Source organism: Eutrema salsugineum, unplaced genomic scaffold, assembly GCF_000478725.1.
Source record: "Eutrema salsugineum unplaced genomic scaffold, Eutsalg1_0 scaffold_5, whole genome shotgun sequence".
Lineage (NCBI taxonomy): Eukaryota > Viridiplantae > Streptophyta > Magnoliopsida > Brassicales > Brassicaceae > Eutrema > Eutrema salsugineum.
In genome coordinates, this window is record NW_006256612.1 from 13,230,450 (window position 1) to 13,249,059 (window position 18,610).

The 18,610-nt window shown below is 36.0% G+C and overlaps 4 protein-coding genes across 6 annotated transcripts; all 4 read left to right on the forward strand.

Moving 5' to 3' along the window:
* Positions 1–3,862: 3,862 nt before the first annotated feature.
* Positions 3,863–5,725, forward strand: LOC18994106 (dof zinc finger protein DOF1.1). Of its 2 annotated transcripts, none has more exons than XM_024153255.1 (2): positions 3,863–4,039; positions 4,343–5,725. In XM_024153255.1, exons 1-2 carry the CDS (start codon positions 4,013–4,015, stop codon positions 5,348–5,350), a joined length of 1,035 nt encoding a protein of 344 aa, XP_024009023.1. In that variant the 5' UTR covers positions 3,863–4,012; the 3' UTR covers positions 5,351–5,725. The 2 variants fall into 2 exon arrangements, with proteins under 2 accessions (XP_024009023.1, XP_006417783.1); XM_006417720.2 differs by lacking the exon at positions 3,863–4,039 and adding an exon at positions 4,096–4,240.
* A 2,869-nt stretch (positions 5,726–8,594) lies between these two features.
* On the forward strand, positions 8,595–11,072 carry LOC18994108 (protein TRM32). 2 transcript variants are annotated; one of them, XM_024153300.1, is made up of 4 exons: positions 8,595–8,815; positions 9,000–9,247; positions 9,353–10,381; positions 10,470–11,072. In XM_024153300.1, exons 2-4 carry the CDS (start codon positions 9,118–9,120, stop codon positions 10,988–10,990), a joined length of 1,680 nt encoding a protein of 559 aa, XP_024009068.1. In that variant the 5' UTR covers positions 8,595–8,815; positions 9,000–9,117; the 3' UTR covers positions 10,991–11,072. The 2 variants fall into 2 exon arrangements, with proteins under 2 accessions (XP_024009068.1, XP_006417785.1); XM_006417722.2 differs by having other exon boundaries at positions 9,110–9,247.
* A 137-nt stretch (positions 11,073–11,209) lies between these two features.
* LOC18994109 (probable GTP-binding protein OBGM, mitochondrial) lies at positions 11,210–13,621 on the forward strand. The gene is made up of 5 exons (XM_006417723.2): positions 11,210–11,621; positions 11,727–11,835; positions 12,024–12,106; positions 12,203–12,265; positions 12,359–13,621. The coding sequence occupies exons 1-5, from the start codon at positions 11,487–11,489 to the stop codon at positions 13,463–13,465; spliced, it is 1,497 nt and encodes a 498-aa protein (XP_006417786.1). The 5' UTR covers positions 11,210–11,486; the 3' UTR covers positions 13,466–13,621.
* Positions 13,622–16,425: 2,804 nt separating this feature from the next.
* LOC18994111 (pentatricopeptide repeat-containing protein At1g07590, mitochondrial) lies at positions 16,426–18,535 on the forward strand. The gene is made up of 2 exons (XM_006417725.2): positions 16,426–16,817; positions 17,124–18,535. The coding sequence occupies exons 1-2, from the start codon at positions 16,464–16,466 to the stop codon at positions 18,372–18,374; spliced, it is 1,605 nt and encodes a 534-aa protein (XP_006417788.1). The 5' UTR covers positions 16,426–16,463; the 3' UTR covers positions 18,375–18,535.
* The last annotated feature ends 75 nt before the right edge of the window (positions 18,536–18,610 follow it).

Below are 18,610 nucleotides of genomic sequence, written 5' to 3' on the forward strand. Positions count from 1 at the left end.
ATTGTTCGAAACACCGAGTAAATGACTAAATACAAAATTAGACCGAGTCAGGCCATGTTGTGAGAAAATTTCAGAACTCCGAATAATTGAACATATGGATATGAAGAAGACAGAAGTTCTTGAATCTTTACTATATCCATAAACTCTGGCAAATCTCAAAATGGCCACACGACTTAATTAAAGATTTTATCAGTACTTCAGAAGTCTCTATTACTTATGTGTCCCGTTTTTTTTTGTTAACGTCGTCAGTCGTCACGTGTTGGAAACAAAGAAACCGACCTTGTTTGATAAAAGTTTGGATCGTACAAATACAACAAAAAGAGATATATGAATGTCATGTCGAAGAGAAGTAAAACAAAATATAACTAATTTCTTTTAAGAATTTACTACCTTCTCTATAATCTTGGAACACTTAAGCTCTAGTTCGATTTGTTTTTCAAACTGGAATGTGTGTTTATATTTATGTATGGCCTGTTCACGTGTGACGTATTTGTGTGTGTGTGTAATTTACAGGTACAAAGAGAGTAAGGAGTAAGCTTTTTGCACAGATATAAAAAGCTTAAGAGGGGAAAAGCTGAGGGGGGGGGGGGGGGACGGTGCAATTAATTGACAAGGAATCAGATTCCCACACCACTAATGTTCTTTACTTTTGTGATCCTGTCCTTATCATTTATTCCACGTTTTATTTCTACTACCATCAATTTTATTAATTGAATAAATAATCAACGTGAACACATATTACAGCCCTAAAAAGGCTGTAAACTCAGTGATTCAATATTTTTTGTAGTTTAGTTTTGGAGTAGAGCATTTTTCGGAAATCCATCACGAAGAAAATCGAACCCAAGGCCGCACGTAACGAGTTATGCCCGTAGCCTTGGTGGCATTATTGCCACCACGCTTGTTTCCAAAAATACTTACCACTATAATATAGTATAACGACTTTTGTGAAAAGAGTTTATATTTTGCATGTTTAACAAAGAGAAAAGAATCTTTTCTATGGATTTTGGTACTTTGCAATAGGCTTTTGGCGTGAGCGGCATACGTGACTTATTAAAAGGCTCCATAAAAGTGAGAGAAGCGTTCAAAATTAACCCTTTCGTTATAGATTTATGTTAAATTATAAGCAATCATTTCTCGATATTCATGAAGATAGATGAATTTCGCCTATCCCAACAAACAAAATTATATATATACTATTGTTTTCCAAATTCCAAGGCAGTACTCTATCACATTTTAACATTAATACATGTCAACTCTATATGCCACCACTACAAAAACAAACGAGTGATTCGTGATTTTTTTTTTTTTTCATACTTTGTCAGCTTACTTTTGATTATGGGCGTGAACTAAACATTTATGATAAAAAGAAACGACATTGAAGTTTAATTTAAGAGGACATTTTTTTTTTTGAACATTTGTTAAGAGGACATCTAATTGGAAAATCAAAAATTCTTCTAAAAACGATATTTATTATATTGAAATGGATCGAGATATATTTATATGTACCTAGAATTGGCATATTATAATGTTCTCTGTTTTTTTTTTTTTTTTTGGAACCTTTTGTTCTTCCATATACCATATCAGTGTTATCACAAAACTAAGTTTACGTGAAACACAATTTCCGAGGAAAAGCCGGAAAGTAACTTAATCTCAAATGAGCATTTATCCATTATAAAGGGTGAAAGCAGACGAAGAACGATAAGAGTATACATGATGGTTTTGGTATATGGAAAGGTCTTCGTGATTGATTCATGCATGAACGTCCTTTTATTATTTTCCCTTTTTCTGTTTATTAAGTAGACAAATTTAAGATTATTCGCGGTGGCGAGTCTTGCCCCACTCGAAGCATTACGTAGTGTTATAATAATGTTGCAAGTAGGCTATCTTTGGCGGTCCTTTTCTGAAAAAGAGGTTTCGCAATTGCTAAACGAAACGAGTGATGACGTCAAAAACCAAACACAACCAAAAAAAAAAAAAACGAAACGAGTGATCAATGAAGAGATAAGAGAAAGATCAAAAGGAGAAAAAGGAAAAGAGTAGAGAAAATGTAGAGACAAACTGCAAAATGTAAAGCTCTTTTAACAAGTAGTACGTTTTGTTACATAATATTTTGGCCCAATATATAAAAAGTTGTAGTCGCAAACGAGCGACTCTTTTTCACTTTGAAAACCATGTTTCATTACTGTGGTGATGCTTTATTTTCTTCAAGTAATTTAGTCTTGATAAAACAGATTTTTTATCAGAAAAATCCTTAAACGTTTATGAATATTCATCGTTCATTTCATTTTTTTTTGTGTAATGAATGGCTAGTCCTAATATTAACTAATAATTATTTAAGTAAACAAACTAGAAAACAAGAGCAAAAAAAAAACTGCAACTTAGTCAAGTTGAGAACTTGTGATAGGACGTAAAATACATCACAAGAAGTTTTTCACATCTTCTTAAAATAGCTTGCCTCGTGCTCACCGGTCACCTATTTCTCTTGGGTGAAGATCGTTTGTTCAAAGGTAGATTCCAAATTTCCAACTTTATTCATATGTAGTCGTAAAATACCAAATTTGTAAATACAAATATTAAGATACTGATGCAATTATATATATATATATATATATTATGCAAAAAAATTACTCACCATTATGTAATAGACAAGATCCCACCAAAAGTGTAATAGAGAATGACGATGATCTGCTTTAGATATGGCATATGGGGCTTGGCATCCAAATTATAAAAAGATGTCATATATATTATTACTGATTGATTATACCCATACACTTAAAATCCATTTAAAAGATAATAAAAGTGAAGTGATAGCTTCCAGCTAATTTCTTTCTGAAAATAACCTAACAAATTTTAGTTCCAAAAATACCATATCACTTGATAATCTCCGTTTTGTCTAATAGATCTAACTTTAATATTCTTTTTGAGCCTTCATAGATGATATTCATTTTGAAATCTACATTTACTATCCTTTGTATGAACATCTTATTTTTCCGGAAAAAAAGAAGATATCAATTAGTCACAAGAAACAAAGAGAATAGTATAAGAAAATTCAAAAGAAATCCATACTTTTACTATAAAAACTGAATTTTGATATAAAGAAGAGAACGTGAGATAAAGAACAGAGACACTCGGTTAAAGAACAGATATATATTATTTGTCTCCGAAGTGTAACTATTTGATGAAAGCAAAACCATGCTTTTTTATAGATGTATATAAACAGACTTCTATACAACCTTTACGGTTTAGTAATAGATATAGTTATATTAAACACACAACAAAAATTAACTTTACTTTTCAAGTAGTGGGGTAATAGTACTCCGTAATTGTTTTTAAGTTAAACTTGGAACTTCATTTAATTTACAGTACTACATCCGTTTCGTTTTAAGTATTTCTTTTATAGAAACTTTTACACAAATTAACTTTATTTTTTTACGGTACATGTTTTTAATACAATATCGTTTTCCAAGTAACACTATAATTTGGCCTCACAAATTAAATAATTAAACTAGTTGAAAACTTGAATAGTGTTACAATCTTTTCATAGTATTATGGTATAGTTTCAAAACATATCTTCCCCTATATATTCCATAGACGTCTGGGAGAGGAACCTTATAGGCGAAGAAATGTCCCCACTCAAACCCTAAAAAAAGGGAATCACAACTAAAAATTACACAAAGATGAATTATAGACGCGTATACACATGAGGAGATGAGAGTGGGAATTATACAAATATATAGAAATCATAAAAAGAACCAAAACTCCTTTTCTTTTTTCTCGTTAAAAAAGCATTTTATTTCCTTTAATTTGTCTTTGTTCTGCTTCTCTCTTCTCACTTTCCTTTTTGATTTTCTGCTCTCTCGCGTTTCTCTTTGGTCTTGCTTCCTCTCTTTCGTTTTGCCCTTTTTTTTTGATTCCCCCACCAAGTTTTTCCTTGTAGTTCTTTCCCCTAAAGATCCATCAAACTTTATTAAAGAAGGAAGAAGAAAGAGATAATAAAGGGTATAGAAGAACAATGTTTTTCTCATCCAATTGGTCACAGGTTTCACTCCTTTGATCTTTCATTACAAAATGTTCTCTCTGTCTCTCTCTCTTTCTCTCTTTTTGCAATTTTTCTCTTAAATTCGTCATTGATGTTTTGATTCGTTTAGTAATAATTTTGAATCATTTCCAAAAGATATTCCTATTCTCCTCTTCTTTTCTATAACCAGCTTTCTTTAGATTTCCAACATCTATATATATGGTATTTCTTGCTTTAGAAATAAAAAAATTACACTAGTATTGAATTTGGAGTTTCTTGGTTCTTTCATTTATTTTGATTACTTTGGTTGTTTTTTTTTTTCAGCCGACGAACTCGAATCATCAGATTCATCATCAACTTCATGAAAATGGAAGTATAGTTAATGGCGACGGGCTATTCTCTCACCAACTAATTCCACCTAACCCACAAAACCCTAACCCTAACCACCACCATGCTGCTGTCTCCGGTGGTCATCCGGCGAGGCTGGGTGGATCCATGGCGGAGAGAGCGAGGCAGGCCAAAGCTCCTCCGCCTGAGGGAGCCCTAAAGTGTCCTCGGTGTGACTCCATCAACACTAAGTTCTGTTACTACAACAACTACAACCTCACTCAGCCTCGCCACTTCTGCAAGGGTTGCCGCCGCTACTGGACACGTGGCGGCGCCCTGAGGAACGTCCCCGTCGGTGGAGGCTGCCGGAGGAATAGCAAAAAGGGCAAAAATGGTAATTCAAAATCTTCTTCTTCTTCGTCCAAACAGTCTTCTCAAACGGTCAACACTCCAAGTTCTAGCTCAGGACAGCTAAGGACAAATCATCAGTTCCCCTTTTTACCAACACTTCACAATCTCACTCAACTCGGAGGTATTGGTTTGAACTTAGCCGCCACTAATGGCAACAACCAAGCTCCTCACCAGATCGGTTCAAGTTTGATGAACGATCTAGGGTTTCTTCATGTCGGAAATGGACGAAACACTTCAGCTCCGATAACCGGAAACATTCATGACAGCAACAACAACAACAATGAAAACAACCTAATGGCCTCCGCTGGATCGCTGAGTCCATTCGCTCTCTTCGATCCAACGACGGGGCTATACGCTTTCCCTAACGAAGGCAATATAGGAAACAACGTCGGAGTTTCTTTTTCCTCTACTTCCATGGTTGATTCTAGAGCTTACCAGACCGCTCCGGTGAAGATGGAAGAACAACCCAATCTGGTTAACTTGTCTAGACCGGTCTCCGGTTTAACGTCACCGGGAAACCAAACAAATCAGTACTTTTGGAACAATTCGGATTTCTCGGGACCTTCTTCTAACGATCATCATCAGCTCTTGTGAGATTTTGTGTTTTGTGGGATCATTAATGTATGTTATGACGTGGAGGCTGATTTAAATGACTAGGAACGGTCAGGATCAAATGCATGCAGAGTACGTGTGCGGGACTATATATGATCATGGAGACGTAATGAGACAACCGAAAAGGTATCTTGATTAGAGTGTGTGGATTCAACAACTTAAGATCGATACTTATTTACATATAGATATTCAGGTGTGTCATATAATTTGTTTTGTATTGTGTGGTTTCATGGTTATCTGATTCTCAAATTGCTATACCTCGATGAATTTGTGTCGTTTGTCGGTTTGTGTAACAGTCCAACTTATATATTCTTAATTTTAACTAGATCTCATTGAATGTATAATATTTTTCAGCTAGTTCTACTAGTACTCAGTTTTCGTTGAAATTCAATTCGTTATAGGTTTGCCTGACCAAAATCGAGTAGTGAACATTACTAACGATCTATCATTTCTTGATTATTAATAAAAAATTATAATATATAAAAAGCTAAGGATAATTCATAAAGTAAAAATGGGCGTTGCTGACTAAGGAACAGGAACTTGATCATACAAATCCGTGTCTCTCTGGATGTTATGTTTTAAATTTCCCAAAATACTATTTTTTTCTCATATTTTTAGGAACTTCTTTTTCTTTTACAGTCTTCTTGTACGAATCTGTGTGTCAGTCTGTTTTGTGTGGGTGCATGATCCTCTATAAACATTACTAAATCTATGCAAACCTTGTATAAGTATCTATACAGAATAAATAATAATATTTTTTTTGTTGCATGGATTAAATCATACTTACGTTTAGTTTACCCTTTCTTATACACATATTTTCGGCTGAATGTTGAATAAAAGTTTGTAGGATACAATAATCAATCTAAAACCAGCTAGCTAGATAATTTTTAATTATATTAATATTAAGCAAGCTTGTTTTCTTAACTGTAGATTTTGATCAGTTAGTGTATAATACTACCGTACTAGTATAGTCTAATGTGAAAAATTTGGCGTCTGGTTTAGTGTTGATGTTGTTGCATTCTATGTTATTAATTTGCAATGAAAATAACGATTTTACAAGCATAATACGATAGGGAAAATAAAGTGGAGAATATAATGGAGAAAACGTTAAACAAAGATTGACACGGAAAACAATGCGTGCATAGATTAAGTATGTCCTGACCGGGACCCTCCAACTTTTATGATAGTCCCAGATTTAACGGTAGGGTTAAAATCATTTTGAAATGCTTTTTTGACTCAACCCTTTTTTCTTTTTTTCTTTTACTTATGACTGTTTTCCTAAAATTAAACTGTGTAAAAAAATGTGTATGCTACTACATGATATAATACTGTCTTTTTCTCATCTGTAGTATCTTAACCATCTTTTTTAGCAAGTGTTGAGCAAACAAAATTTACATATTGACATCCATAATCCAAAAAGGTTTCAAATACTACAAAACACATTACACATATGATAACATTTCGTAAATCCTTATGCTATTACTCCTAGATTACGTACGTACTCAACTCCTTTTCTGTCAGAATCATTTCCAGCGTTGCTTTCAGCATCAAATTCAGAACTTTAAGCATTATCGTCAGCATACACATGGTGAGATTCAGTCACATATCTTTCTCATGTAAGAAAAAATTTATAACCAGTTATAAAGTGACAAGTATTACAAGAGTACTATCTTATGATTTTTTTGTTTAGGTTCTCACTTCTCAGACGAGAACCAATTTTATCTCTCTATTCAGTTTTCAATTTTCTTATTTACATAAGAGACCACCACGTGTCACACTCTCACTGACGCTTCGTTTCTTCAGTCATAATTCCTCTCCCCCACCACTCGCTCCCTCTCTTACGTCACTGATATAAAATTGACTTTTCTTCTTAAGACCACATAAATCTATCTAATGTCGTACTTAGTTCAATTTGATGAATTTGGCGGCATATTCATTCACTTTGGTTAGGGCAGTTGTGATAATTACTATTCTTAATCACGCCGGGGCAACTAAAGTCTTTTGACATAGTTTTATTTTTACGTTTTGTTTATGATTTTAGTTTCATAGGGACATACTTTTTTTTTTAATCTCAAAGCTGTTATGTATACGCATCGTTTGGTGGCCACTTGCTAGCGAAATGTTCCCAGTCTATTGTTTTGTCAACCAATATTACCAAACATACTAACATTAAGATTTTTTTTGTGGTAAAATTACTAACACTAAGATGTTAAGTATATCTTGTTCGTTTGCTTAGTAAAGTTTTGTTTTTTCCATTTCCCTTTGAATATTTGGTAGTCAGAAGTCTTCTTTTATGCGGGAGCGTGATTAAGGTTTTAATCTTCCAAGTCAACCTTAGCTTTCACGTCAATTTTGGCTTAGCTAACCGTTTAGACGTGCTCATCTGGTAAACTGAAACTCCAATCTAGTTGGACAAAATTATTTATATATAGAGAACATCCTATAATTATTTGGACAAAATAGACATAAAAAAAAGTCTAAGCGGGCAAAAAGATAGCATACTTCCAATAAAATAGTATTTAACAATTTGCCACAAACAGAGGCAGCCTAACAACTACTCATCCTACTTGATTGGTTGGTGAACATACTATACCAGCGCAAGTGGCTTCGGTCTTATTAAAATAATCCAATTCTAGAAACTTTAACTACTTTCAAACTGGTCTTATTTTGATTTTTAAGCTCTGACCAAAACAAATTAATACTTATACAGGTAGTTCTGTAAAATAACTATTTTTGTTTGCATTGAAAAAACAAAATCAAAGTAGTATGAAAAACTTCAATCCATCATAAAAAACAAGACCGATATGAAACAGTGTATATCGAATATTAATATTGAATATCTTACTATTAAAAAATTATAATATTTTCTCTTAAAATAATGAATTTTATAAATGTTATAATATCAATAAAATAATAGCATTCTATTAAAAAAAAAAAAAATAATAGCATTTAATACCTTTTCAAATAATAAATGTGTACTACCAAAATAACGAAAAGGAAAGTAAATGAAACTATATAATAAGAACAAAACTAAGGACAAAAATATTTTTAGTAAATCCGTTACTTAAAAGCTAAAAATTACTAGATATTAAATTTAATGTAAAATGTATTTATTAGGGAAAAAAGAAAACATGTATTCATGATGGCGTGTGAGCGTTATATGTATATATATGAAACAGACATTTGACGATTTTCAACCAGTAGACCGGGCCATCTCTGGCGGGTAAAGTAGAACCACATAGCAGAACGAAAAGTCTCACTTTCTTGTTCAACGTCTTCCTCGTTTTCCATCTTCTTCTTCCAGACACCTTCCGTTGCATCATTCAAGCCCTCTTCGGTTTTGTTGTTGTTCCTTATGTTCTTCGGTTTTTAAATACTCAACCAATAACACCTGGATTTAATAGGCTATTTATTGTGTCGCTGAATCGCTTACTTCTTCTTGATCAGGTCAGCTTCTACCGGATAAACTCTTTTAACATTTTATTCCTCTATCCTTTTCCATTACTTTCAATTCGGGTTTTGATTGTTATTATTATTATTTTTAACAAATTGGTTCAGTAAAATGGATCAAGAAACACATATCGTTTCTTTGATTGATTACCTTTTTTTTTTTTTTTTTTTACGATTTCAGACAAGCTACATAGCCTGGTCTGTCTAATTTTGTGTTTGTTTAGTACGTCCGTGTTGTTGACCTCCTTCTTCACACGTAATCCAATATATATATTTTTCTGCCGATCCAAGGATTCAAAATGGGGAAGCGTTTGAAAAACGAGAATACGAGCCAAAGACATGGCAAATATTATCACAAATCAGGATGGTTAACCGGAATGCTTCATCTGCTTGATTTTCACCATTGGAGAACTAAGAACCGCCCAATCTGTAAGCCCATCTCGTAAACTTTTATACTTATTTTCTTAAAGTAAATTTTTGATTTTAAATAAAATTAGTAAATATTTTGAATGATGGGCTACTCTGTGTTCATAGGTTGGAAGACTCCAAGAACACATTCCTTGGTGCATGAAACTGATGAACAAGAACCGTTTCTTGATTCTGAGAAAGGAGATTCAAATATGCTTAGTGTTGTTGCAGAGAAGCCAACGAGAAAACTGAAGAAGACGATGACAACAAAGCAAGTAACAGAGTACGTTGATTTTCTTGAAATCTTGAGAAAACAAGATGTTTTTGTCAAGATACTGAAAGATCCGAATTCGGAGTTCGGGAAGCAAGTCCATATCAAGTCTAATCCAAGAGTTTTGCCCAAGTCAGGCTCGTTTCCTCTCTCACGCTCTTCACGTCCCGCTAAGATTGAACACAAGCAGAGGGAGAATTGGTATTCCCCAAAACAGAACGGTGCCGTTTTGACTTTGAATGTTCCAAGAGACACTTCTCAGGAACAACAAAAACCAATCTTACCTTCTCATGGCTCACCTGATGATCATGGATTTAATCACGCGGTGTTAAGTGGATTTAGAGAAATCAAGAAGTTACTCAAGAACGCGCTTAAAGACCGAAAGCACAAGAAGAAGAACAAGTATGCTTCTGTCTCAATAGATGATTCTGTGGGTAGATACTCTCATCTCTTGGAGCAGAGTTTTAGAACAAAAGTTGGTGAATTACGTTCCAAGAGCTTAAAACTTTCATATGAAGAGAAAAAGAGTGATTCGAGAGATGATAATAAACCACAATTCTTCAAACGGATTTCGTCATTGTCCAGCCTTGAAGTTCTTAGTTCATTTCTGACCGACCTGCCCCGAGACAGTTCTACTTCCAATCTAGAAGCTAGGAAATCTTTAGATCAAGATACTAACGTTGTGCCCAAGAAATCGTTATTACTATCTGAATCTCCGCCAAAAACAGAGAAGGAAGAAAAAGATGAGGAGCAAGATGAGAGAAACCAAGAAAATCATTTAGACAGCCCAAACAAAAGAGTCCTGCAACAAGATCCAGATTCTGTTCCTAGTACCGGTTCCTCCGACAATACTGCACAAAAGACGGAGACTTTACCCTCACAAGGTAAGCTCTTGAATGAAACAGTTCAGTACTCTTTGATAAGGGAAATATATATATGCAAATCTCATTTCTATATATGCTTGTTCTACAGGTTTAGATCTAAGTTCTTTTAAGATTTACAACCATAAAGAAGAAGAAGAAGATGAAGATGCTTGCTTTTGTTTTGTAAAGAAGGTTCTGGAACTTTCAGGTTTCCTCGAAAACGAACACAACGTAGAAAAATGTCACTCAGAGGAACAACCACTGAACCCATCACTGCTCTACGAACTCGATATACAAGAAGAAGCAGTGAACAGAGAGCTTCTCTTTGATTTGGTAAACGAAGCAATCGCTGAGTCTCACAGCCAATCACACATCTATTTCCCTAAAACATTAGCGTTTGCATTTCCAAATGGGAAACGTTTTCTTGAAGAGGTGTGGGGAAGAGTTGAGTGGAGCCTCTCTGGGTTAGGAGCTGAGAATAGAGATCGTTCATTGGACGATATTGTGGGAAGAGATCTTACGAAGGGTGATGGATGGATGAATCTACGAGCTGAATCTGAATGGCTGACTCTTGAGCTTGAAGATCTGATTTTTGATGACGTTTTAGATGAATTGCTTAGTGAATGTTAGTCTTTTGGAATGTCTCAGTCAGTTTTTTTTTTTAATATGTATACATGTATATAAGTGTTTGATACAAATTCAAGATTTCTAATTTCTGAGAGGAACAGCTGATTGGCAAACATGATTCCATGATTTTGCATGTTTTTTTTCACCACTCACAATTTTTTGCTGAATTAATCAATTTTTTACAATAAACTATATCATGCCAAAAATAAGAATCCCAAGTTTTTAGTAACACTGCTAAATACGTCATGCGCAAAACAAAAAAAATATAACGGGCCTTGCCAAAAAATAAATGTAACGAGTTTTTAGTTCCTCTTTTGGGCCGAGCCCATCACTTTAAACCCTCGACCTCCGTCTTTCTCTTTCTTCACCGACAACCACCACGGCGACAAATCCCCGATCGATCAATTTCCTCGGCGGGATACCATCCTGTGTCTCCTCGTTGCTTATCTCACTGTAACTCTCTTTTTTAGCTCGCCGGAGAACTGTCGGAGATAAGTTGATGTGGCTGAGCCGGGCGGTTCCCGTTCGATATTTGGGATCCTATCGAAGAACTCAAAAACCGCCATGGATGAGATATCCTGTTGTCTTCTACTCAGATTATACGGAGAAGAAAGAAAAAGTCGCGCCTATGCAGGTTCGATTCATCATCTATTCACTTCATCCACAAACACCCAAAACAAAACCCTCTCTGTTGCTCTTTTTTTTTTCCTAAAGAATTTGTGAACTCTAAGTTGTGCAGGAGACTAGAATGAGAGATAGGTTTACGCTGTACGCAAGAGGCGGTGAAGGTGGCAGTGGTTGTTCCAGCGTCCGCCGGAGCCGTACCGATCGCTACGGAAAACCTGATGGTACTATCCCGAATTGATGATACAGAAATGTTATGTACTATAATCCATACTCATGTTCTAGATTTTGTATAGTTAGAACTAGAGTGCTGTTTTAGTGGATGTATCTGACATGGAAAGAATTTTCGAAGGTTGTAAAACATGGATTGTTCGAAGAATGTTGATGTTAATTTAAATTGAAATTAGTTCAGGTGGAAATGGTGGGAGAGGAGGTGATGTGATCTTAGAATGCACACACGCAGTTTGGGATTTCAGCGGATTACAACCCCATGTTGTAAGTTTACGCCTTTTTTTGGTGTGTGGGTCTTTGAAGGAAGATGCAATTCGCGTCGAAACCGATTATATTATCTAACTTTTATGAGTTTTGCAGAAAGGTGGGAAAGCTGGACAAGGAACTTCCAAGAACAGGATTGGAAACAGAGGAGAAGACAAGGTTTTGTTTTCTCTCATTGGCGTTTCTCTGCTTCTTTCTTTTTATCTTGGGGGAACTAAAAACATCATTTCGCATTTTTGTGTCACACCACAGGTCCTGCAAGTGCCTATTGGGACGGTTATTCATCTTCAAGAGGGTGAGATTCCATCTCAGGTTCAAGTTGACTCTCCCAAAGATTTGGATCCATGGGACCTTCCTGGTACACTGGTTGAGGATCCTGCATCCGAGGAGAACCCTGATCTTCATCAAGAAATTACGCAACACTCTGTTCAAGTTGAACCTGAGAAAGAAAGTGTAAAAAGACATGTAGGCACGCCAGAGGAATTTGATTTTGAAGACGATGAAGGAGACATCGATCAAGTCAAGTATAATGTTGCGGAATTAACAGAACAAGGTCAGAGATTAATCATTGCTCGTGGTGGTGAAGGCGGTTTGGGTAGTGTTTCCGCAACACGTTATGTAAGAGGCACCAAGTTCGGTAAAACAGCGATCCGTCAAAACAAGTTGAGGAGCATGGAGGACGAAGCTGATGATGAGGATGATGATGATGATGATAATGAACACTCGAGTATTAAATCTGGTTCCCTCGGTTCCGAGGCTGTCCTGATATTAGAACTCAAGAGCATTGCTGATGTTGGACTTGTCGGGATGCCAAACGCCGGGAAAAGCACGCTTCTTGGTGCGTTATCACGTGCTAAGCCCCGCGTAGGCCATTACGCGTTCACGACGCTTCGTCCCAATTTGGGGAACGTAACCTACGATGACTTCTCCATGACGGTAGCGGATATTCCGGGGCTCATAAAAGGAGCTCATCAGAACCGAGGGCTAGGGCATAACTTTCTCCGCCACATCGAACGTACCAAAGTGTTGGCTTACGTTGTGGATTTAGCATCGGGGCTAGACGGTTGCAAGGGAGTTACACCGTGGCAACAACTGAGAGATTTGGTGATGGAGCTTGAGTTCCATGAAGAAGGGTTATCGGATAGGTCGTCTGTGATCGTGGCGAATAAGATCGATGAGAATGGCGCGGATGAGAGATTGGAACAACTTGAGAGGAGAGTGAAAGGAGTGAGGATATTTCCGGTTTGTGCGGTTCTTGAAGAAGGTGTGGCTGAGCTTAAAGATGGTTTGAAAATGCTTGTAAACGATGATCGTGAGGGATCGGAGAGACTAAAATTGGAGAATATCTGTGTTGACTAGTTGAGTTTTACTTGTTGTCAAGTATCCAATCAAATTTTCAGATTTTAGGTTCTCTTGAAAAATAGGAGAACATTTCTTCACTTTTATTTTATCTTTGCAATATTTATGAAAAAACACAAACTTTTCTGTTAAGTGAATGTACACAAATTCTACTGTCGAAAAATTAACTTGAATCAAAAAAGTAAAAACTCAATGAAAACTGCAATTATTCCAAAAACATTATCCATCAGTCCATCCATGTCTATCAGAATCCGAACAATAAAATTGAAAAGAAATGTCAGTACCACTTTTGAAAATATAGGCCAAATTATTACGTAAACGAGGGGGCACGTAGGAAGTCTAAAAAGAGTTTTGGATTTGTGATGGAAAAAGAGGGCCAATTAAAGTGAATTCACCAATTCAGGACCTTGAAGGGGCAAGAAAAAGCCAACGACCTCACCCTACTTAATGTGTTCCCTATTCCTTTTTATTTTCTTTTAGCCAGAGACTTGACCCAAACAATATTGTGTGGTTCTTGCTTCTTCTTTTTTGGCGCTCCTCAACATCACTAAGGGGAAAAGTTTATACCTATCTTACTTTCGGCATCGGACACAAAAATAGGCCTTGTTCAGAAGTGATTCAAAATACCATATCACAAATCCATAAACTTCGATGCCGATGTGATCCAAAACTGTCTTTGAGAAAGTTTACGTTATTTAGAATTGTCGCTATTAGTAGCAGGGACTGCAACATACTTGATCTGAGGGGAAAAAAACCCCATATATAAGATCATGAGGGAAATACACCATGGTACACACAATTGCTAAAAGAAAGTACACTATATTCAATTTTGCACTAGATATAAGGGGAAAAATACCATGTATAAAATCATGGGTTGCATTTATTTTCAACTGTCAGTTAAATTGAGATTAAATCTTGTGGTTTTTACATGATATCAACGTTCTCTTAATCCAGATGGAAATTTATCCTTTTTTGTTTGTCAACAAACAAATTTTTATCATAATATTGATAAGTAGTAGAAAGAACGTAGACAGTATCTTGGGTTGTCAAATGGCTACATGAGGATTACTAAAAAGAGGATACTAACTATGTACTAATCTCTTGGTAATATAAAATAAATTAACAGAAGATAATATATCTCACTAAATAAGTTTCCAGGACGTATAAGATAACAATAGTTTACGACTTGGATAAAGAAAGGATGTTGTATTATATATATTAAGAGTCTTACCAAAAAAAATATATTAAGAGGAGGAACAACATCCTCGTGATAAAGACATTAGCTATTGTCAAAGACATAATATATATTAAGCTTGAGTTCCTCCTCTTAACGGAGGATAATATATCTCACGAAGTTTGTCTTGACAAAATTATTGATCTAGCAAGTTGCTCCTTGTGATAAAGACATTATATATATATATATATATATATATTGTAATAAAACAAGTATATATTAAGCAGATGAAAGAGGCATGCTTTATGCCTCTTTTTTTGGTCGGCTGCCGTTTACTAATAAAATCGTAACTCTTGTAGCGTGTACGACCTTTTCCTTATTCCATAATAATTTGACGTTCTCCATTTTACACGATACTCTAATTTCTTGCTGAAACTCAAATAAAATGTTAATACATTCTTGAAGCCATTAGAACAATCTAGATAACCGAAAATACTGGGCAAGTGATGTTGTTTACGTAATTAAGAAAAAGTTGATGTTATTCCGAAAATACTGGGCAAGTGATGCTCAGCTGCATTTATAGAAGAAACCGACATATAATTTAATGATTACATCATCTAAAACAAATTTTTATCTCTTTTAGCCACTTCATTTAAACAATTTTTTTTTACACAATAATGTTTTAATTTAAGACAACAGTAATAAGATTCTGTATACAAATTTTAAGGTTTAAATTAAAATAAATAGCAATTTTTTTAATTAACACAAGATGTGATGATCTCTCTGTTGAAAACTTGAAATGCTCTTTGTGGTAACTTCTTCCAAAAGCATTTCTATTGAAATTATCCAAACACGAAATGACACGTGTATGGTGGATAGAAAACCGAATCTTTCTCTCCTCCTATAAATAGTGGTCATTCCCTTTGTTCAAATCACACAGCACATAAAGAAGAACAAGAAGAAAAACAAATTACAAATTCAAATCAAAGAGAAGTAAGAGAAGCAATGGCAGGTTCTAACTGTGGATGTGGCTCCGCTTGCAAATGTGGTGACTCTTGCAGGTAACCCTTTATTCTACCTTCTTTACCTTTACTTGCATATACGCATGTGGTTGCTTTCTCCTTAATTTTTTTTTGGCTTAAATTTCATCTTATTAATTACTGAAATTTCAAATATTTGTTTTTTGTTTTTTTGTTTGGTGAAGTTGCGAGAAGAACTACAACACGGAGTGCGACAACTGCAGCTGTGGATCAAACTGCAGCTGTGGGTCAAACTGTAGCTGTTGAAGGGATTGTGGTGCATATCACATATTTGCAGGAAAACTGGGGGAAAAAATTGTGTTTGATGTTAAGAGATTTGTGTGTGTTTGAATAATGACTTGGCATGGTGTTGCGTAATAACTCTCTTAACCTTGACTTTTTCCTGCTTTGTATTTTTCTATGTGTTGAATGGTGTGATTGTGTAATGTTTTAATTTGTAACCTAAGAACAAAAAAAAAGAATATATATTGACTATTGTGATTATTAAGATTTGTCTATATCTCCTCTCTCCATAGTAGAGTATAGGGTAGGGTTACTCAGCTAAATGACCCATGTAAAGTTGTTTATTTTTAGATAAATGACCAAATGGTAAAGATACTGTAGTTGATTTTTAGCGTTGACATTCAATCCAATTAAACCGGATACTACTAATTACACTACATAAAACCGAACCAAATACAACTCCACCATGTCCTTATCGGGCTTTATAGCTTAAAGTTTTGGACTATAAACACGCTTCGATGTTTACGGGCCAAAAAAGGTCCCTCCCAAAAAAAAAGAAAAAATGAGATCTATTATTGCGGTGATGAGGCAACGAGAATATTTCGTTCAGGCAATTCGTCGAACGACTTGCGTGACATCTTGTCCTGCGGTGGATCAAGCTAATTTCCAAGTCTCGAACTTTCTCACTACCTTAATATCTTCAACGAAATCTCCAGATGAGACATGTAGCGGGTCTGAAGGAGAAGAAGAGACCAACAAGTGTTTGTCTCTGAGAATTGAGAAGCTCCCCAAGGGAGTAACTGTCGGGTCTGCGTTACAAAGCTGGATGGGCGATGGATTTCCAGTTCATGGTGGAGATGTTTATCACGCCATTAATCGATTGAGGAAACTCGGAAGAAACAAACGTGCTCTTGAGGTTCGAATTTCTACTTGAACTCAACATGCCTCCCTCAATCTTTGTTAAGTTAAAAACAAAGAACCAAGATTATGGGTGTGAATAGTTTTGAAAAGTCTTAGAACAGTCATTGGATTTGTGATTTGAACATGATATTGAAAGAAACAAAAGTATAAACTTTATGGTTCAAGAATTGTTGTATCATGTGATTTTGCCTACTGAACTGAGATGAGTACTTTGGGAATGTTACTCAATGGAAATGAGTTCTTGTTGTTAGTAAAGATATTCTTGAATGTGAGCTTAAACGTTTTGGTATGTTTGGTTCAGTTGATGGAGTGGGTAATCAGGGAAAGACCGTACCGTCCTGGGGAGCTAGAATACTCATACTTGCTGGAATTTACAGTCAAGCTTCACGGAATCTCACAAGGCGAAAAGCTGTTTGCCCGTGTCCCTCAAGAGTTTCAGAACGAGCTCCTCTACAACAACCTCGTGATCGCTTGCTTAGGCCAAGGTGTCATAAGGCTTGCCCTCGAGTATATGAAGAAGATGAGAGAACTCGGTCACCGTACATCACATCTGGTCTACAACCGTCTTATAATTCGCAACTCAACTCCTGGAAGAAGAAAGCTCATCGCGAAAGACCTCGCGCTCATGAAAGCCGACAAGGCGATTCCTCATGTCTCAACATATCATATCTTGATGAAGCTCGAGGCTAATGAACATAACATCGACGGGGTGCTAAAGGCATTTGAGGCTATGAAGAAAGCGGAAGTTGAGCCGATGGAGGTTTCTTACTGTATATTGGCTATGGCACATGCTGTTGCGAGACTGTATACAGTTGCTGAGGCCTATACTGAGGAAATCGAGAAATCTATCACAGGGGATAATTGGTCGACCTTAGATATATTGATGATTCTGTACGGGCGTTTGGGAAAAGAAAAGGAGCTAGAAAGAGCGTGGAATGTAATCAAAGGGTTTCATCACGTTAGATCCAAGAGTTACTTGCTGGCAACGGAAGCGTTTGCGCGAGTAGGGAATCTTGATAGAGCCGAAGAGCTCTGGTTAGAGATGAAGAACGTAAGAGGGCTAAAAGAAACAGAGCAATTCAACTCTCTGCTCTCTGTATACTGCAAGTGCGGTTTGGTAGAGAAAGCAATCGGCGTATTCCGCGAGATGACGGAGAATGGGTTTAAGCCTAATTCGATAACATATAGGCATCTCGCTCTCGGATGCGCTAAAGCCAAACTGATGAAGGAAGCTCTAAAAAACATCGAAATGGGTTCGAATCTAACGACGAGCAAAAGTGTAAGAAGCTCAACGCCGTGGCTAGAGACGACACTATCGATCATTGAGTGTTTTGCAGAGAAAGGTGATGTGGAGAACTCAGAGAAACTGTTTGAAGAGCTGAAGAATGCCAAGTATAATAGATATGCGTTTGTGTATAATACTCTGTTCAAGGCTTATGTGAAGGGTAAAGTCTATGATCCTAACCTGTTCAAGAGGATGGTTCTAGGTGGAGCTAGACCTGATGCTGAGTCATACAGCTTGTTGAAACTGGTTGAACAGTATAAGCCCTGACTCAATCAAGTCTGCTGCATTGTCTTTAATTTGTTGGGGTCAATCTTATCTGCTTCCTAATTTAACCTCAAGCGTTTAAAATAGCCTTAAATAATGGATATAGAAACAGATCATCTTCGAGATGAGGATACTTGATCAACAAGTTAACTGTAAAACTTGGATAAATAAAAACAGAATCTTTAGATTAGATTTAGCATGATAATCACACAATCAAATCGAGCTCGTTGAGTTGAGCA

Coding starts and splice junctions, on each gene's coding strand:
- LOC18994108 (XM_024153300.1), top strand. CDS start 9,118: ATGGGGAAGCGTTTGAAAAACGAGAATACGAGCCAAAGACATGGCAAA. Junction 9,248..9,352: donor AACTAAGAACCGCCCAATCT/GTAAGCCCATCT, acceptor CTGTGTTCATAG/GTTGGAAGACTCCAAGAACA. Junction 10,382..10,469: donor GGAGACTTTACCCTCACAAG/GTAAGCTCTTGA, acceptor CTTGTTCTACAG/GTTTAGATCTAAGTTCTTTT.
- LOC18994106 (XM_024153255.1), top strand. CDS start 4,013: ATGTTTTTCTCATCCAATTGGTCACAG. Junction 4,040..4,342: donor TCTCATCCAATTGGTCACAG/GTTTCACTCCTT, acceptor TTTTTTTTTCAG/CCGACGAACTCGAATCATCA.
- LOC18994109 (XM_006417723.2), top strand. CDS start 11,487: ATGTGGCTGAGCCGGGCGGTTCCCGTTCGATATTTGGGATCCTATCGA. Junction 11,622..11,726: donor AAAAAGTCGCGCCTATGCAG/GTTCGATTCATC, acceptor TAAGTTGTGCAG/GAGACTAGAATGAGAGATAG. Junction 12,266..12,358: donor GAAACAGAGGAGAAGACAAG/GTTTTGTTTTCT, acceptor GTCACACCACAG/GTCCTGCAAGTGCCTATTGG.
- LOC18994111 (XM_006417725.2), top strand. CDS start 16,464: ATGAGATCTATTATTGCGGTGATGAGGCAACGAGAATATTTCGTTCAG. Junction 16,818..17,123: donor GAAACAAACGTGCTCTTGAG/GTTCGAATTTCT, acceptor TGTTTGGTTCAG/TTGATGGAGTGGGTAATCAG.